Consider the following 14,037-nt stretch of genomic DNA (forward strand, 5'->3'; position numbering starts at 1 on the left):
CAAAGAATAAACTAGCAAACCCACAAAATAGATGCATTAATTAAAAAATATATTCTTATGTGTTACTAGTTCTCTGAGAATTGCATAAGTAATATAATTTAGGTGTCAATCATATTGTGCAAGACCTAAACTAGTCAATGAAAATGAGTCCATATCTAATGTTCTCTGGAAAAAAGATAGAGCAGCAGCACTTATAATACACTAGGATCCTCAGTAATCAACCACAGTAAATGCAATTGGGAAGAATAGCCAGTAGACATAGAAGAAATAGACAAGTCTGTAGTGGAGAAATATGCAAGTTTATATTCCTTTAAGCTTTTTATAACACAGTAATCTGTAGGGGTTAGTTACACATACCCTTTCTTCTTTATCTTATTAAGCCAAAATTAAAGATAGCAACATACAAGGGAGACAGATTTCACTACAATCATAATAACACCAAGGCATAAAACAGAACATGCAACTGAAACAACATCATGTAAAGGCTGTTCTTGAGATAAGAAATGTTTCAGAAGCTGCATATTAATGAATTAGATTGACTTACATGAATTATTCCTCTTGTTTGTTTGATGTTTTATTAAATCAAGGAAAGACAGCATCAAATTCCAGAAAAGGAATGTATTTCAGTCTGACTTTAAAAAAAAATATTGGTTGAGTACATTCAAGGACAGAGAGATTTGTTCTCAGGAATCAGTTTCAAAATTGTAGCACCAAACATGTATAGGAGATGGTCCTAATGGTCTCTACTTAGGAGTATCTATCACATCCCTTGTTACCCTATTTCAGTGTTTTGCTACTTCCTGACTAAAAGGCTTTACTTATAACAAATTATGGGACTTCTGTTACAAAATTAGGCTGACTGTTCCTTATTTTTCAACTTAGAAAACTGGAACAGAATTTTTCACCACCTGCACTCTAACCTGCTGTTTGGATTTTTTTTAATGCTTTAGACAGCATTAAAGCTGTTGTTTGTCTCCAGCTCTAATCTTTTTGTTCTCCACCAACAAATATATAACTTCACTGTATCCCAGAAGTAGTCTTTTTTAGACCTCTGCTTTTTTCAGTTGTTTTTGTTGAAAATCTAGGCAGTAGCATGTATTATTTTGTAATGTAATTACACAATCATAATTGGAAAAAAAAATTGAAACAAATGCAACTCAGAACCAAGTCAGACTACCAGCACACCAAAAATAAAATCCAGTTTCAAACAGAGACAGGATGTCACTTGATGAAGATTCCAAAATAAACTTTTGAAAGGACTCATCAACTTTGTTCCAAGAAGGAAAGTCTGTTTCTAGTCTTCAGGAAACTCGTGTTTTCACTTGGGTATGAAAGGAAGATGCTGCTCCATAAGCTTTAAAAGCTTCAGCCCACTTATTACAACTGAAATGAATATTCTCATTACTCTATTCTTACTATCAGACTTTATTATTGCAACTCACTGCATATGAGAAAAACCGGAGACATACTTCCAAAAGGACAGGAGCAGAACAATGGTTTCCATTCCTTTCTTCCTCTTGAGAAATTTTTAGTGATAGATTGTTTGCTCATCTCTGAAAATATATTTGGGGAAATTTTGTTTGCTTTTTTTTTTTTTTTTTTTAATAAGAAACTATACTACTAAAAAAACAATTATCTATTAGGGCATATTTCTACAGTGCCCAAAAGCTCAGTGCTTTTACTAATCCTCCCTTCTGTTGCATACTATAATTATAACAGAGTACAAGGTCATTTCATTTACAAAGACCATAGCAAATGAGTGTAAAACAAAAGACAACTGACAGATAGGGAAAGACAGGAAAGTACAAGGGAATAATGATGTATGCTAGACAAAGTAATAGGCAACAGTCTCAGCACAGAATCATCTTAAACGTGTGAGCCCTTTAATATTTTTTTTTTTCTTTTAGGTAGGTAACACTAAAGTTTGGATTTTTAAAGAAAATAATAGAAAATTATGAGGGAATAAGAAACTACTTTCTGGATATTTTATTAGGCTGACTTCTGAGACTGAGCTGCAATCAGTGTAAAAGAAAGAAGGTGATTGTTTCACAAGAACTATAATTGGACTATAAAAAATGACAACACATGTTGACCAGAAGCTGGAGGCAGTGTCTCAATGCCAAATGAGTAGGAAGATGTTGGAAGCAAATAGGCTTTGAAAGGTCCTGAAAGTAAAGGCAAATTTAAAATGTTTGCTATAGCAGAGGAGAGAAAAACAGAGATTCATATAGATCTCATTTCCATTAAACAGCTTTGTTTTTAAAGGAATTTGCCTACCATCTGTATTTTCAGGTTAGTCTTCTTATACACTAACAGTGTGTGCAGTATATCAGAATCTAAAAATATTTACTTGTTCCAATTAATTTGAGACATGATGCTTAACTCCATGTAACACAGGTTATTAATGTGAATTATGAAAAAGCAGACACCAAAATGCTCCAAAACATTCATTGCATGCTTTATGCTGCTCGTATGTAACTGCTGAGCTCTTTACAAGAAGGTGGCCAACAGCAGACTAGCATAGACATATTCTGCACCCTCACTATGTTGTTGTCAATACAGGGTGTCTTCAGACAAGTTATATAATGACTGTTTGTTTGACATTCACTCTGCATGAAATACTGCCCCACAAGCCAGAGATATTTTGTTGAATAACATGAAAAATGGCAGAACAAGCATCCAAAACAACAACAACAAAAAAAAACCTAGCCTGAAGTATTTGCTATTGCTGAGACTGAACACCTCTCTTCACGTATAAACAGTGATTGAAGAACATTTTCTTGTGATTCCTCAGAAAGGTCTCCTTGACTGTTCAGCTTTTGTTGTTTGAGTAGTCTGTCCTTCACAATGTGCTGCAATGAAATGAATGCTCCTTTTCAAGGTTACTTTCTATGCAGATTATTGCTTAGCATTAAGTACACCCATAACACTCTCCAAGGTCTTTAGGCCTTCTAAACCCCACTCAAGACTTATTTCAGAGCTAAATTGAGCTTTGTTGGACTTTTGTTCCATGTCAAAAATATTATTCTTGCAGCCATGGGAAAATAAGAAGTTTTCTACAGGGAACTGAAAAAGGAGGGTACCCAAGTCACATTTCTTCTCTTCAAATCTTGTATTCCTCTGTTATGGCTTTACAGTCAAAAAACAAAAATGTGAAGAAATATGAAAGTACACTTAAGTCTCTGTGCTTCTATTTGACTTTCCTATTAGAACTTCTCTTTCTCTTTCTATCTCTGCAAATTACATTTTAACAAACTGTTGTCCAATATCATGTAAAGTTGCTGGAATGAAAGAAGTAGTTTTCTGTATTATCTGTCTATTTTTTAAGCAATTATGGCATTTCCCTTTGGATAAAGATGGGTATTTACATCATTAATACTTAAATAATGAATTTAAAATACATAGATTCATATTTTATCCTGGACAGCTAAAAGACTTATGGATTTTTCAGGTCTAAGATAAATTGATTCAAATATACTTTTTTCAGTGTGTTTTTCAAACAGACTAGTGCATCACAAATTCATAAACTAGACTTCTCCTTCATAGGAAATGTTATCCTTCAATGCTAAAGCCTTGAAAAGAATGGCTGATGCCATTGTCATATGGGTAGGTACTTTCAAAATTTTTCTTTTTGCCTCACAGAAGATGGCTATTCTTAACTGAGCATAGAATTATATTTAAAATTTCCTTCATTGTGCCAAAAATCACTGTAAAGCCAGTAATTACTTACAGTTTGCAAAAAGCCTTCATTTTCTGAATGTTTACATAGTGGAAATGAAACTAGCTACAGAAACCTACAGCTTTTAAGATACATTTGCCCTTTGACAGTTTAATTGGAGAAAATAATGTTAGAGGCGGTAAAATCTGTTAAGAAAACTTCTATTCAAAGAATCACAGAATATGTGGAGTTGGAAGGGACCCACAAGAATCACTGAGTCCAACTTTTAGCCCTGCACAGGACCATCTCCAAGAGCAACACCATGTACCTGAGATCATTGTCCAAATGCTTCTTGAACCCTGTCTATGGGCTTGGTGCTCTAAACACTTCCTTGAGGAGCCTGCTGCAGTCTCCAGACATTCTCTGGGTGTAAGGCCTTTTCCTAATATCCAGCCTAAGCCTCCCCTGACACAATTTTGGGCCATTCCCTTGGAAACTGGTCACTACAGAGAAGAGATCAGTGTCTGCCCCTCCTCTTCCCCTCACAAGGAAGTTGTAACTGCAATGAGATCTCCTCTAAGCCTCCTCTTCTCCAGGCTGAACAGACCAAGTGACTTCAGTCTCTCCTCATACAGCTTCTCCTAAAGCCCCTTCACCATCCTCATGGCTCTTTTTCAGATGCTCTCAAATAGCTTAACATCTTCCCTAAATTGTGTCACCCAAAACTGTGCACAATATTCAAGGTGAGGCTGCCCCTTGGGCAGAGCAGAGCAGGACAATCTCCTCCCTTGCCCCCTTGGTGATGCTGTGCCTGATGCTCCCCAGGACAGGCTTGGCCCTCCTGGCTGCCAAGGCACTGCTGACTCATGTTCAACTTGCCATCAACCAGGACCCCTGGGTCTTTTCCTGTGGCACTGCTTTCCAACATCTCATTCCCCAGTCTGTCCATACATCCAGGGTTGCCTTATCCCAGGTGCAGAATCCATCTCTTTCCCTTGTTGAAGCGCATACAACTGGAGATTGTCTAGTCCCCTACTTTTTTGAGTTTTCTCTGCAAGGTCTGCCTGCTTTCAAAGGATCCTCAGTGTTGTATCATTTGCATACTTGTTTAATATTCCTTCCAGTTCTGCATGAAAGTCATAACAATGTTGAAAAATACAGGGCTGAGCATGGAGACCTGTGGAATACCACTACTGACAGGTTCTCAGTTGATGTCACCCCATTCACTGTAACTTTGTGCCCAGCCCGTGAGCAAGTTGCTCAACCAACACCAACCCATGCTGTGTTTATCCAGCTGTGTGCTGAAAACTTTGTCTAGTAGGATCCTGTGCGAGAAAGTATTGAAAGCTTTGCTGAAATCCAGAAAGATTACATCAACAGGATTCCACTGATCAATTAGGTGAGACACCATGTCATAAAAGGATATCAGATTTGATAAGCTGTAGTTTCCTCTCATAAAGCCATGCTGGTTGTGACCCATTACTGTGTTGTCCTCCAGATGTTTTTCAGTACCTCCCAAAATAACGTTCTCTGTAACTTCATGAGGCACTGAAGTGAGAATGACAATCCTGCGGTCTCTGGGGTTCTCATTCATGCTGTTCTTGAAAAATGGGACAACATTCACCAGCTTCCAGTCAGCTGGGATTCTCTGAATTCCCATGACCACTCAAAAACCATTGAGAGATGTTTTGCAATGACATCAGCAGCTCTTTGAGGATTCTCAAATGAATCTCATAAGGTCCTATAGATTTTTAGGGATCCAGCTGGAGCAGCAGTTTCTGCACAATTTCAGAGTTGACTGGGAGTTGATAATTGATGCAGTCATGGTCCTGCAGCTCAGGCCTGTGGGAACCCCTTGGTGCATTATCTGTGCCAGTGACACAGGCAAATTATCCATGAAATACATCTACCTTGTCCATGTTGTTGTTTGGCTGGGAAGGAGAAAGTTATAAATTTTTGCTGCTTCTTCATGGTACCCTATTACCTTTAACATTTTTGCAGCCATTTTGCTGAGCTGGAAATGTGGGTAAGAAGTGGTTAAAAAAATATTTGCACTACTCCATTTCAGCTGTCAGACATCAGGGCTACTCAGGCTAGATATTCACCCTTCAGGCAGTTTTGTGACTGCATCTCAAAATGAGCCCTGTCTAAGCAGAAACATACAATTATTCCAATTAAATTATTCCTAAGCTACACAATACAATTATCCAGCTTAATTTGAAAGATGAATTAATTGAAGGATTGTTTTCCCTTTTTTTTTTTTTTTTCATAAAAAGTCCCTGTGTAGGATATTCATAAAGAAAAGTTAAGCACTTGACTTTCATGTTAGAGGCTCTGAAAGGTCTTTTTAAAATTTCTTATTAAAATTTTAATAAGAATTATTAAAAATAATTCTTATTATTTATAATAAGAATTTTTATAAAAAAACCCTTCATTTCAGCTCTTTACTTTTGAGGAGAGAAGGAGGTTTTTAACACTGCAAATCAGCTCTTACATTAGCACAGAATCAATATGTATAAAAGTAGAAAGACAAAAGCGATGCTTTGTCAAAGATTTCTTTCTTTTTTTTTTTCCTCTTTCGCAGATTAAGACTGATTGAAAGAACGGTTCAGCATGAATTCCTCTGTATTGCTGCATCTCATGGTGATGCTGGTTCAGCTTTGGCCTTGTTCTCCCAGCACGCAGAACTCCAGTGCTGAAAACACAGTCGAGTCTTTCATACCAGCTCGAAGAGTGAAACGTGGCTGGCTGTGGGAACCTCTTTTTGCAACTGAGGAACAGATTTCACCAGAACCTGTGTATATTGGACAGGTATGATAGGCAATGATTCAAGCACAGTACAAGGTTAGATTTAGCATGCTGAGTAGCAGCTTCTACCTAGACTTCGAAGGCCAAATATCTCCAGTGATGCAGAAATAACAAGAAAAGTAGACAGAGCAGATCAGGAAGATGTAATAAGGCAGTACTACATGTCTCCTTTCCTATGACCTCTCTCAAGGTCAGAGAAGTCTGAGAGCTGTAGGCCACAGCAGTACCAAGCACCTTCCTTCACTGAGGGCTGCTGTCAAGGCAACTTCACATGCATTGCTGTTACTAGCTCCATGCACAGCAGATGAAGGTATAAAGCTGAAAAGTTCCTTTCTTCCTTCTGAGTGGAAGTTAAGACTCATTTATCAACATCTGGCAATTTGCTTGTGCTATTTTTGGCACTGCATCAAAGCAGCCATACTGAGTGTGGTGTAGTTTACAAACAGTGTTTAGCTTGATTTTCTATTACACTAAGTAGCAGCTGATTTACCCCTCATTAATTTTTAATGAAGCTGATTAATACTAAATCCTTTTACCACTGAGAAACTATGGGAATCTGCATGGTTCATTAGATTAACGTAGGTTTAGCACAAGGAGCAATTATTTTTTACCCTCCTTTAAAAATGTGCTTTAAGATAATTGTCTTAATGAGGGTTTGTCTGCTCTTCTCTCTCTGCTTACCATTATTATTATTATATTTATTATAATTATTTATTTTTGTATGCTAGAAGTAATTTTAATCTTGAGATCTTATTTTCTTTTCTTTAAGGCCCTTTTTAGATGAATGAACCAAAATAAGTTTAACTGCTAATTAACTAGCACTAAAATTTAATTGGGCCCAAAGGGTGAAGTGCTCAAAATTCATTAATTACTTTTTCACAGCCCTTTCAAAGTAGTTACTATGGAAGTGTGATGTCTCACTTCTGAAAGAACAAGTGAAGACATACTGTCTATTTTTTAAACAATTATTATTACTTTTCCAATACTTTGGAAAAGTATTTCCTGCACAGAGTCTTCATAAATGTAATGTATTTTCATGATCTCACCTTTTTATTTCTCACAGGTTAACTGGGGATTTAATTGAAGATTATTTTTAATATATTGCAGTGAAACCATTGTCTAATAAGACATATTTACTTGTGTCTTTTTATTGAGTAGAATATGCGCTGCTTTCAGCAAAGGAAGTGGTAGTCTATGATCAACACATGAATTTTTAGTAATTAAGGCCCAGAAGAAAACTGCATCAACGAAAATACAAAGGTAGACAGTCTCTGTTTTTAAATCACTATTACATATCAAAATCTTTTTTCAGTGAGAAATAAATTTCAAATTTCATTTAACATAGACTCATGACTCCTTTTCCATTATCAAGATTAAGAAAAAATAAATGTGTCCATCAGCACTGCAATGGCAGATACATAAGGATGAGTACAAAAATACTTGTTCTAAGTTCTCATTTACAATGGTAAGACCATTTATTTTGTTCCCAGCCCAAAAAAAACCCAAGTAACCTTAGAACCTTTGCTGTTCTTTCTCACCAAATGTCATCTGTATGGGGCCTCTAATTTAACATGTTCAAGGTCATGAAATCTTTTGTGGATAAATGATTATGAGTGAAATTGCTAAACACAGGCAATGTCTTAGCAGCCAGTCAAAGGCATTGTCCCAGACCCTGAGGGTTTGATACACTCTGTGGTCACATCTGAGCCTCATGTTAGTTTAAAGATCTAGATAGATATCACTTCTCCCATGTCCTGGGTTAAGTGAAAAGGAAAACAAGATTTATGGGTAACAAAGAATCTGTGTTGTCCCTTAGTGAGATGCCAAATTTGGATGGTGTTAAAATGAGTTTGACCATGGTCCATGTTTAGCACACAACTACTTATGTTCAAAATATTTAAGTTGTTCATATTTGAAATTATTCTAAACACCCTAAGACTTGAAAATTCTGTCTTTTGTACTGGCAAGGATAATTAACTCTGAATATTTTAGGCGTTAAATACCTTTACAGAACTCAGAGTAGGAACTCAAAACCATTCCTCATATCTCAGAGCAGTGTCCCAGTCACATTCTGAATAAATTATCCATCTGATGCATGCAGACAATTATGCATTATGAAAATCTTAAAAGGCATAGGCATTATTCCAAAGAAAAGTTAAAACTATTTTTGCAATCTGAGAAGTTATTACAAAATATTTGGGTATATTCGACAAGGAAATGTTACTTTCCTGTTCTATGGCCTCACAAGTAACAGTGACCTTTATGGTCAATAAATATAAGCAAAAAGTGAGAAAATTAAATTCAAAAGTTAGGCAAAATATTTGCATTTTAAACATGTTACTTCATAAGAGAAGCAAGTTGAATAATATTTTTTTTTAAACTTTGGATTTTTCAATTAGTATCCAGGCTCTTAGACAGTTGGATATTTTTTGTTCTAAAACCAAAATAAGTGGAGAAAAAATAGAGAATTAATGATATAATGGAAATTTTTGTTCCCATAAAATTCAACTGTGGGTGCCTGCTATTTTAGGAAATTAGGTTGTTGCTCTTAAATATTGCTCTTAAAATTGCTCTTAAAATAAAGCCATTATATATCACTAACATTAACAGAACTATTTGGTTGTCATGAACAAATGCAGATGGACCAAAATTGTCTCCAAGACTCTGCTTAGTCAAAGGAATCATCACCATAAATTTCATTTTAGCAATACAACAGAGGATGTAGACCATCCTGGAAGGAAATGGAAAATGTCTATCAATTTATTTTGGAATAAACAATACAGATTTTCACCACAGAATGTCTTTTCCCCTCTAATATTTCAATAGAAACAGAACATCACTGTTGCACACATTTACACTTTGCATTGTTGAGTAAAAAATATGAACAACTTAAAAAGTACATGTGTCATCTGCAATAATAAAAAATTAGACAACGTTTAATGACCTTTGCATTGTTTTCAGCAGAATTGTAGGGAAGCTGAAAAAACAGTTAACTAAATAGGTACATAGATGCATTCCCTTCACTTCAAAGTAGCTGAAGCATCTCTTTTCAGGATAATCATGCATTTATAAGTCTGTTATATCAATACTTTTAAATAAAATAATTTTAAATATTTTAAAATTGAAATGGTTGGCAGAAAAGTTTACAGCACCTCCTTTCAAACAATAGTGTCCAAGAAGGCTCATTAGCAGCAGACTTCACTGTAGAATCAAAACAAAGCAAAAAATGAGCATTTCAAAACTTCATTCTTCCCAAACTGTGACTTATTTTTCTCCCTTTTACTTTCAGCTGAAATCAGATTTAGACAAGGAGAATGGCAGCTTACAATACATTTTGACTGGGGAGGGAGCTGGAAGCTTTTTTTTCATTAATGAATATGATGGCAAAATTTATCTAAGACAAAAGCTGGATCGAGAAAAGAAACCTTTCTACACTCTAAGAGCACAAGCAATTAACAGGAGCACTCATCTTCCTGTTGAACCTGAATCAGAATTTATCATCAAGGTTCGAGATGTCAATGACAATGAACCGCAGTTCTTGGATGGACCTTATGTGGCCACTGTTCCAGAGATGTCGCCTGAAGGTATGATATACTATGAACCAAACCCTTTATTTCCTGATTTTTTCTAGACAGCTATGTTGAAGTAAAATCTTAATAGCATACGTTATAGACTGTATCTCAGTAAAATGGAAGGGAACTCTTTTACAGGTTTGGAAATTTGCAAAGGTATATTCTTAACTTGACGGTTGTAAATACCTCTACTTAACATTCTTGTTTTTAAATATTTAGGTACCTACATCTATCCAAGTCTTTTTATAGATTCTGGATACATACTTGGATTGAGTATAGACATTTGTCTTTCCCATCAGTGATTCAGCCTTGAAATTTGCACTTGTTTAAAAATATAATATTCTCAGTAGAAATAGCTAGAGTACTGCAGCCAGTTGGGAAGAAGTGATGGCCACCTTCTCTGTCTGCATGTTGCTTGCTTATTTACACTGCCAAGCCTCTTTCCCCTCAGTCAGCTTCTCCTTGTTTGGATTAGATAGTGTGCAGTGAATACATTCTGCCTTCTGATTTCTTAATACTTGAATTGTAATTTTCCTGTCAAGAGGAAAAGCATAATCCCTCTACCTCTTCTTTCTCACTTTCACATGATCAGACAGCCCTATACTAGGATCTGTCAGGTATCTGGAAACAATACAACAAATGCAAAGCAAAGACAACATCTGGCAAATATAGGTATATGTGTATATATATATATATATGTTTACATACACAAATGCATTCATAACATACACAAATGCATTCATAATATGTGCACATGTAAGCCTTCAAAAACCCCAAAGTAACAGTACAGCTGATGTAAACAGGCATATTATAGATAATATCTCCAAATAGCTATCTTCAAAATCAAAAGGAAACAAGATTCTTCAGATCTTACATAAAAGATCCCAGTAATCTTTCACATTTATACATCTACTCCTTTTGTTTATTTTTATTGCAACTGATATTGAAAAGAAATTCCAATATTGTGGTGCTTTAAATGGTATGAATCAATGAGGTCATTAATGTAATAGCATCAGTGATGCTGTAAAGCATTATCTGCTCAACTTTTAGAGCAGAATCAGTGAATATTTGACAAAAAGACATAAGCTTTATCTTCTACCAGCCACAATGGTAGGTTAAAGAAAATTATAATCATGCCTGTTATTTAATTGGAAGTGAGGTTAGTATCCTAATTTCTGCCAGGATGCAGGAGCTCATCATCACTAGCAGCAGTAGCTGCAAAAGACATGCATTTGTCAATTTATTTGCTAGTGATACTTGCTACCTGCTTATACCACTTTCCACCAGAGAAATCACTTTTATTGTTTCTTCACTGCCATTTTCTTCTGTGCAGACAGACTTAATTCCGCACCTGACCTCTTGCTCAAATAACTTTTTCTAACAGAATCAGTCGCTAGTTCAGAGTACTCTTCCAGCTTTTGCATCTTGTTCATTTGCTCAGGTTTGGAGACAAGTGACTTGTCAAAGACCTTTGCATTTTTATTTTTTATGTGCTTATAGTAAAAATGAGTACAGTTCATTGTCTAGAATCATCTGAAAAATTCAAAAATTTAGGACTTTTATAATTCCTTTCTTTTTCTTTTTTTTCCCCCTCTGGTAAAACACTGTGTATAGTCTCCTTAGTCTCTTATAAAAATGTTTTTTAAATGGCTGATTATTTATTATGTATTCATTTATACTTGCAGAGACTTGTAACCATTCATATAAATGTATGAACAACTGAATTCCTTCAATTTTATCTTTCTGTCTTTATGATGGCTATGTGGGAAAAAAAGAAAAAAACTAAATAGTCAAGGAGGGTGGTACTTAAGACCAAAAACAATGGTAGTAATCTTCTCCCATATACTGTTTCTTACCAGAAACCATCAACAAGAAGTTGACCATTGAGAACTTTCACTGTATACTGCCTTAAGTTTGCTATAAAGAGATACACTATAAATAGAAGGCTCAGCTGTCTTTGTCCACTGTCCTGTGACATCTATTATATATTTAGATTTCTAAAACATGGTATCACCTCAGCATAAGATTAATTAAACTGCAGAAAATGTAATTTACTTTGTGATATTCCTGTAATATTATAAATAAAAAATATTCCAGTAAAATATAGAAACAAATGAAATGAAAAAAATAATTAAAAATCAGAAGCCAGGTCGCATTTGTCAGAATGGGTAAAAAATGAAGTAAAATCCCTATTTGCCTTCTCCCTCAGACATGGACTTCTTGAAATAGTAAACTCACAGATTTATGGTCATCCAGTGTATGATAGATGAATCCAGGTCATCCAGGATCTTGAAATATTTTCTGCATTACTGCTTCTACACTTGACCTCTCTAGCACTAATACCATAGCCATTCCAGACATCATTCTTTCATCTACTTCTTTCATGGAGACACTACTGGAATACTAATGCATATGTCTGGAATATAAAATGCAAGTAGAGTGTGTACCTTGATAGTGGTCAGCTTCAAAACATGAAACAACAGAGCCACACACCATGAGTACTTCTGGGGCCTCACTTACCCTGCTTCTCAAAAGGTAGGGACTGCACTACTGAGGTGGAACCTGTTTCAGTGTGCATTCTAAACCAATCTTACAAGGAAATTTATAAACTCCTAGCAGAGGGGAAGAGCATCCCACTGAAGTTTACAGTATCGATAGCATAGCGGTTGATTATATTAGTGCTTTTCTCCCAGTGAACCAAAACATACTCTTGCATAATAAGGGGTGAAGAACAGATGTAATTTAAATGATGCAGTTCAATAGAGAGGCTTGCTCTTTGCCCTGTTTCAGTGCTCTCTAGCTTTGGTTCAGCTCACTGATGCTCGGTCTCCTGATAATTTCCTCAAAGAAAACATTCTTAGGAAGCATGGTCAAGACTTGGGAAAGGAGGTCACATTTTCTCTGGAACTAAAAAAGCAGGTAGAGAATAATTCAGAGCCTCAGACAACCACAGCAAAACCAGAAAATAGACTCAAATATCTGTGCCTGAAGTTAGTTACAAGTACCAATGTATACACAAATGTGCCAACAAATTAGAATACATTTTAATTCTTTATTAGCTCTCTTTTATATTCAGTACTAAATTTTATTAGGGTTTTATATGCAAGTGTCACAGTAAATGAAAAGCGTGTCAGCAAATGGACTCTCTTCTGAGAACACAGGACTCTTTACCCTCAGGCATTTGGTACAATTTTACACTGTCTTCCTTATAACTGTTAAACTTGTACAAATGCAGTATATCTGATGGAGTGGTTAAGAGTCAGATGCAATAATCAATCAGTACTTAATGTCTTTATAGATCTCAAGCTCTAGTTAGAAAAATGAACAGCTATTTGCCATATGAGGGCCCCACAGTATACCTAATGGGCTGCAGCCTATGAGTGGCACTCTACCGTATTTCACTCAAGAAGGGTAAAACCAAGGCTGCAAAGATAGAAAGTAGCAGTTTGACTTAAATAAAACTAATCAAAAAGTTCAATTGTCAGTTATATCATGTGATATTTGCAATGTCAGGACTAGGGCTTTGAAGTTTCTTAATTTTGGGGGGTAAGTTAATTGATTGTTTTAAAATATATGATTTTTTTATCTGTTCAATAATTCTTCTCACAATCATGTAGTTACAAATAATGGCTCTTGGGAGTTTTTGAATATAGAATATTAACATATCAATTTCTGAATCCAAATACAAATGCTGGGTAAATATAATTTCATTCTGCAAATGATTTGAGTTGGGTTTTGGGGGGTTTTGTGGGTTCTGTTTTTTGGTTTGGTTTTGGTTTGGTTTGTTTGTTTTGTTTGGTTTTTTTGGTCGGGGTTTTGTTTCAGTTTTAGTTTAGCTCATTTTGGTGGATTTTTTTTTTTATTTGTCATGGTTATATAAATGTATAAAGAAATACAAGTTTCATGAAAGTGAAAAACTAAAAACTGAGAAACTACTCTAAAGCCAGGGTAACTTTTTTCTTCTTGCTATATAGTCCATACTTAATGTAGAGGTTCATG

At 35.5% G+C, this 14,037-nt stretch overlaps 1 protein-coding gene across 2 annotated transcripts in view; it reads left to right on the forward strand.

Annotated features, from left to right (window-relative positions):
* Positions 1 to 14,037, forward strand: part of CDH19 (cadherin 19) — a 114,087-nt gene that overhangs the window by 70,115 nt on the left and 29,935 nt on the right. For both annotated transcript variants that reach the window (XM_039711175.1, XM_039711174.1), the window contains exons 2-3: positions 6,243 to 6,469; positions 9,756 to 10,050. In XM_039711175.1, the coding sequence (XP_039567109.1) occupies positions 6,272 to 6,469; positions 9,756 to 10,050 (493 nt within the window). In that variant the 5' untranslated portion in view covers positions 6,243 to 6,271. The remainder of the gene's footprint in view (positions 1 to 6,242; positions 6,470 to 9,755; positions 10,051 to 14,037) is intronic.

This window comes from Passer montanus, unplaced genomic scaffold, assembly GCF_014805655.1.
Source record: "Passer montanus isolate IOZ18808 unplaced genomic scaffold, ASM1480565v1 scaffold24, whole genome shotgun sequence".
Classification (NCBI taxonomy): Eukaryota; Metazoa; Chordata; class Aves; order Passeriformes; family Passeridae; genus Passer; species Passer montanus.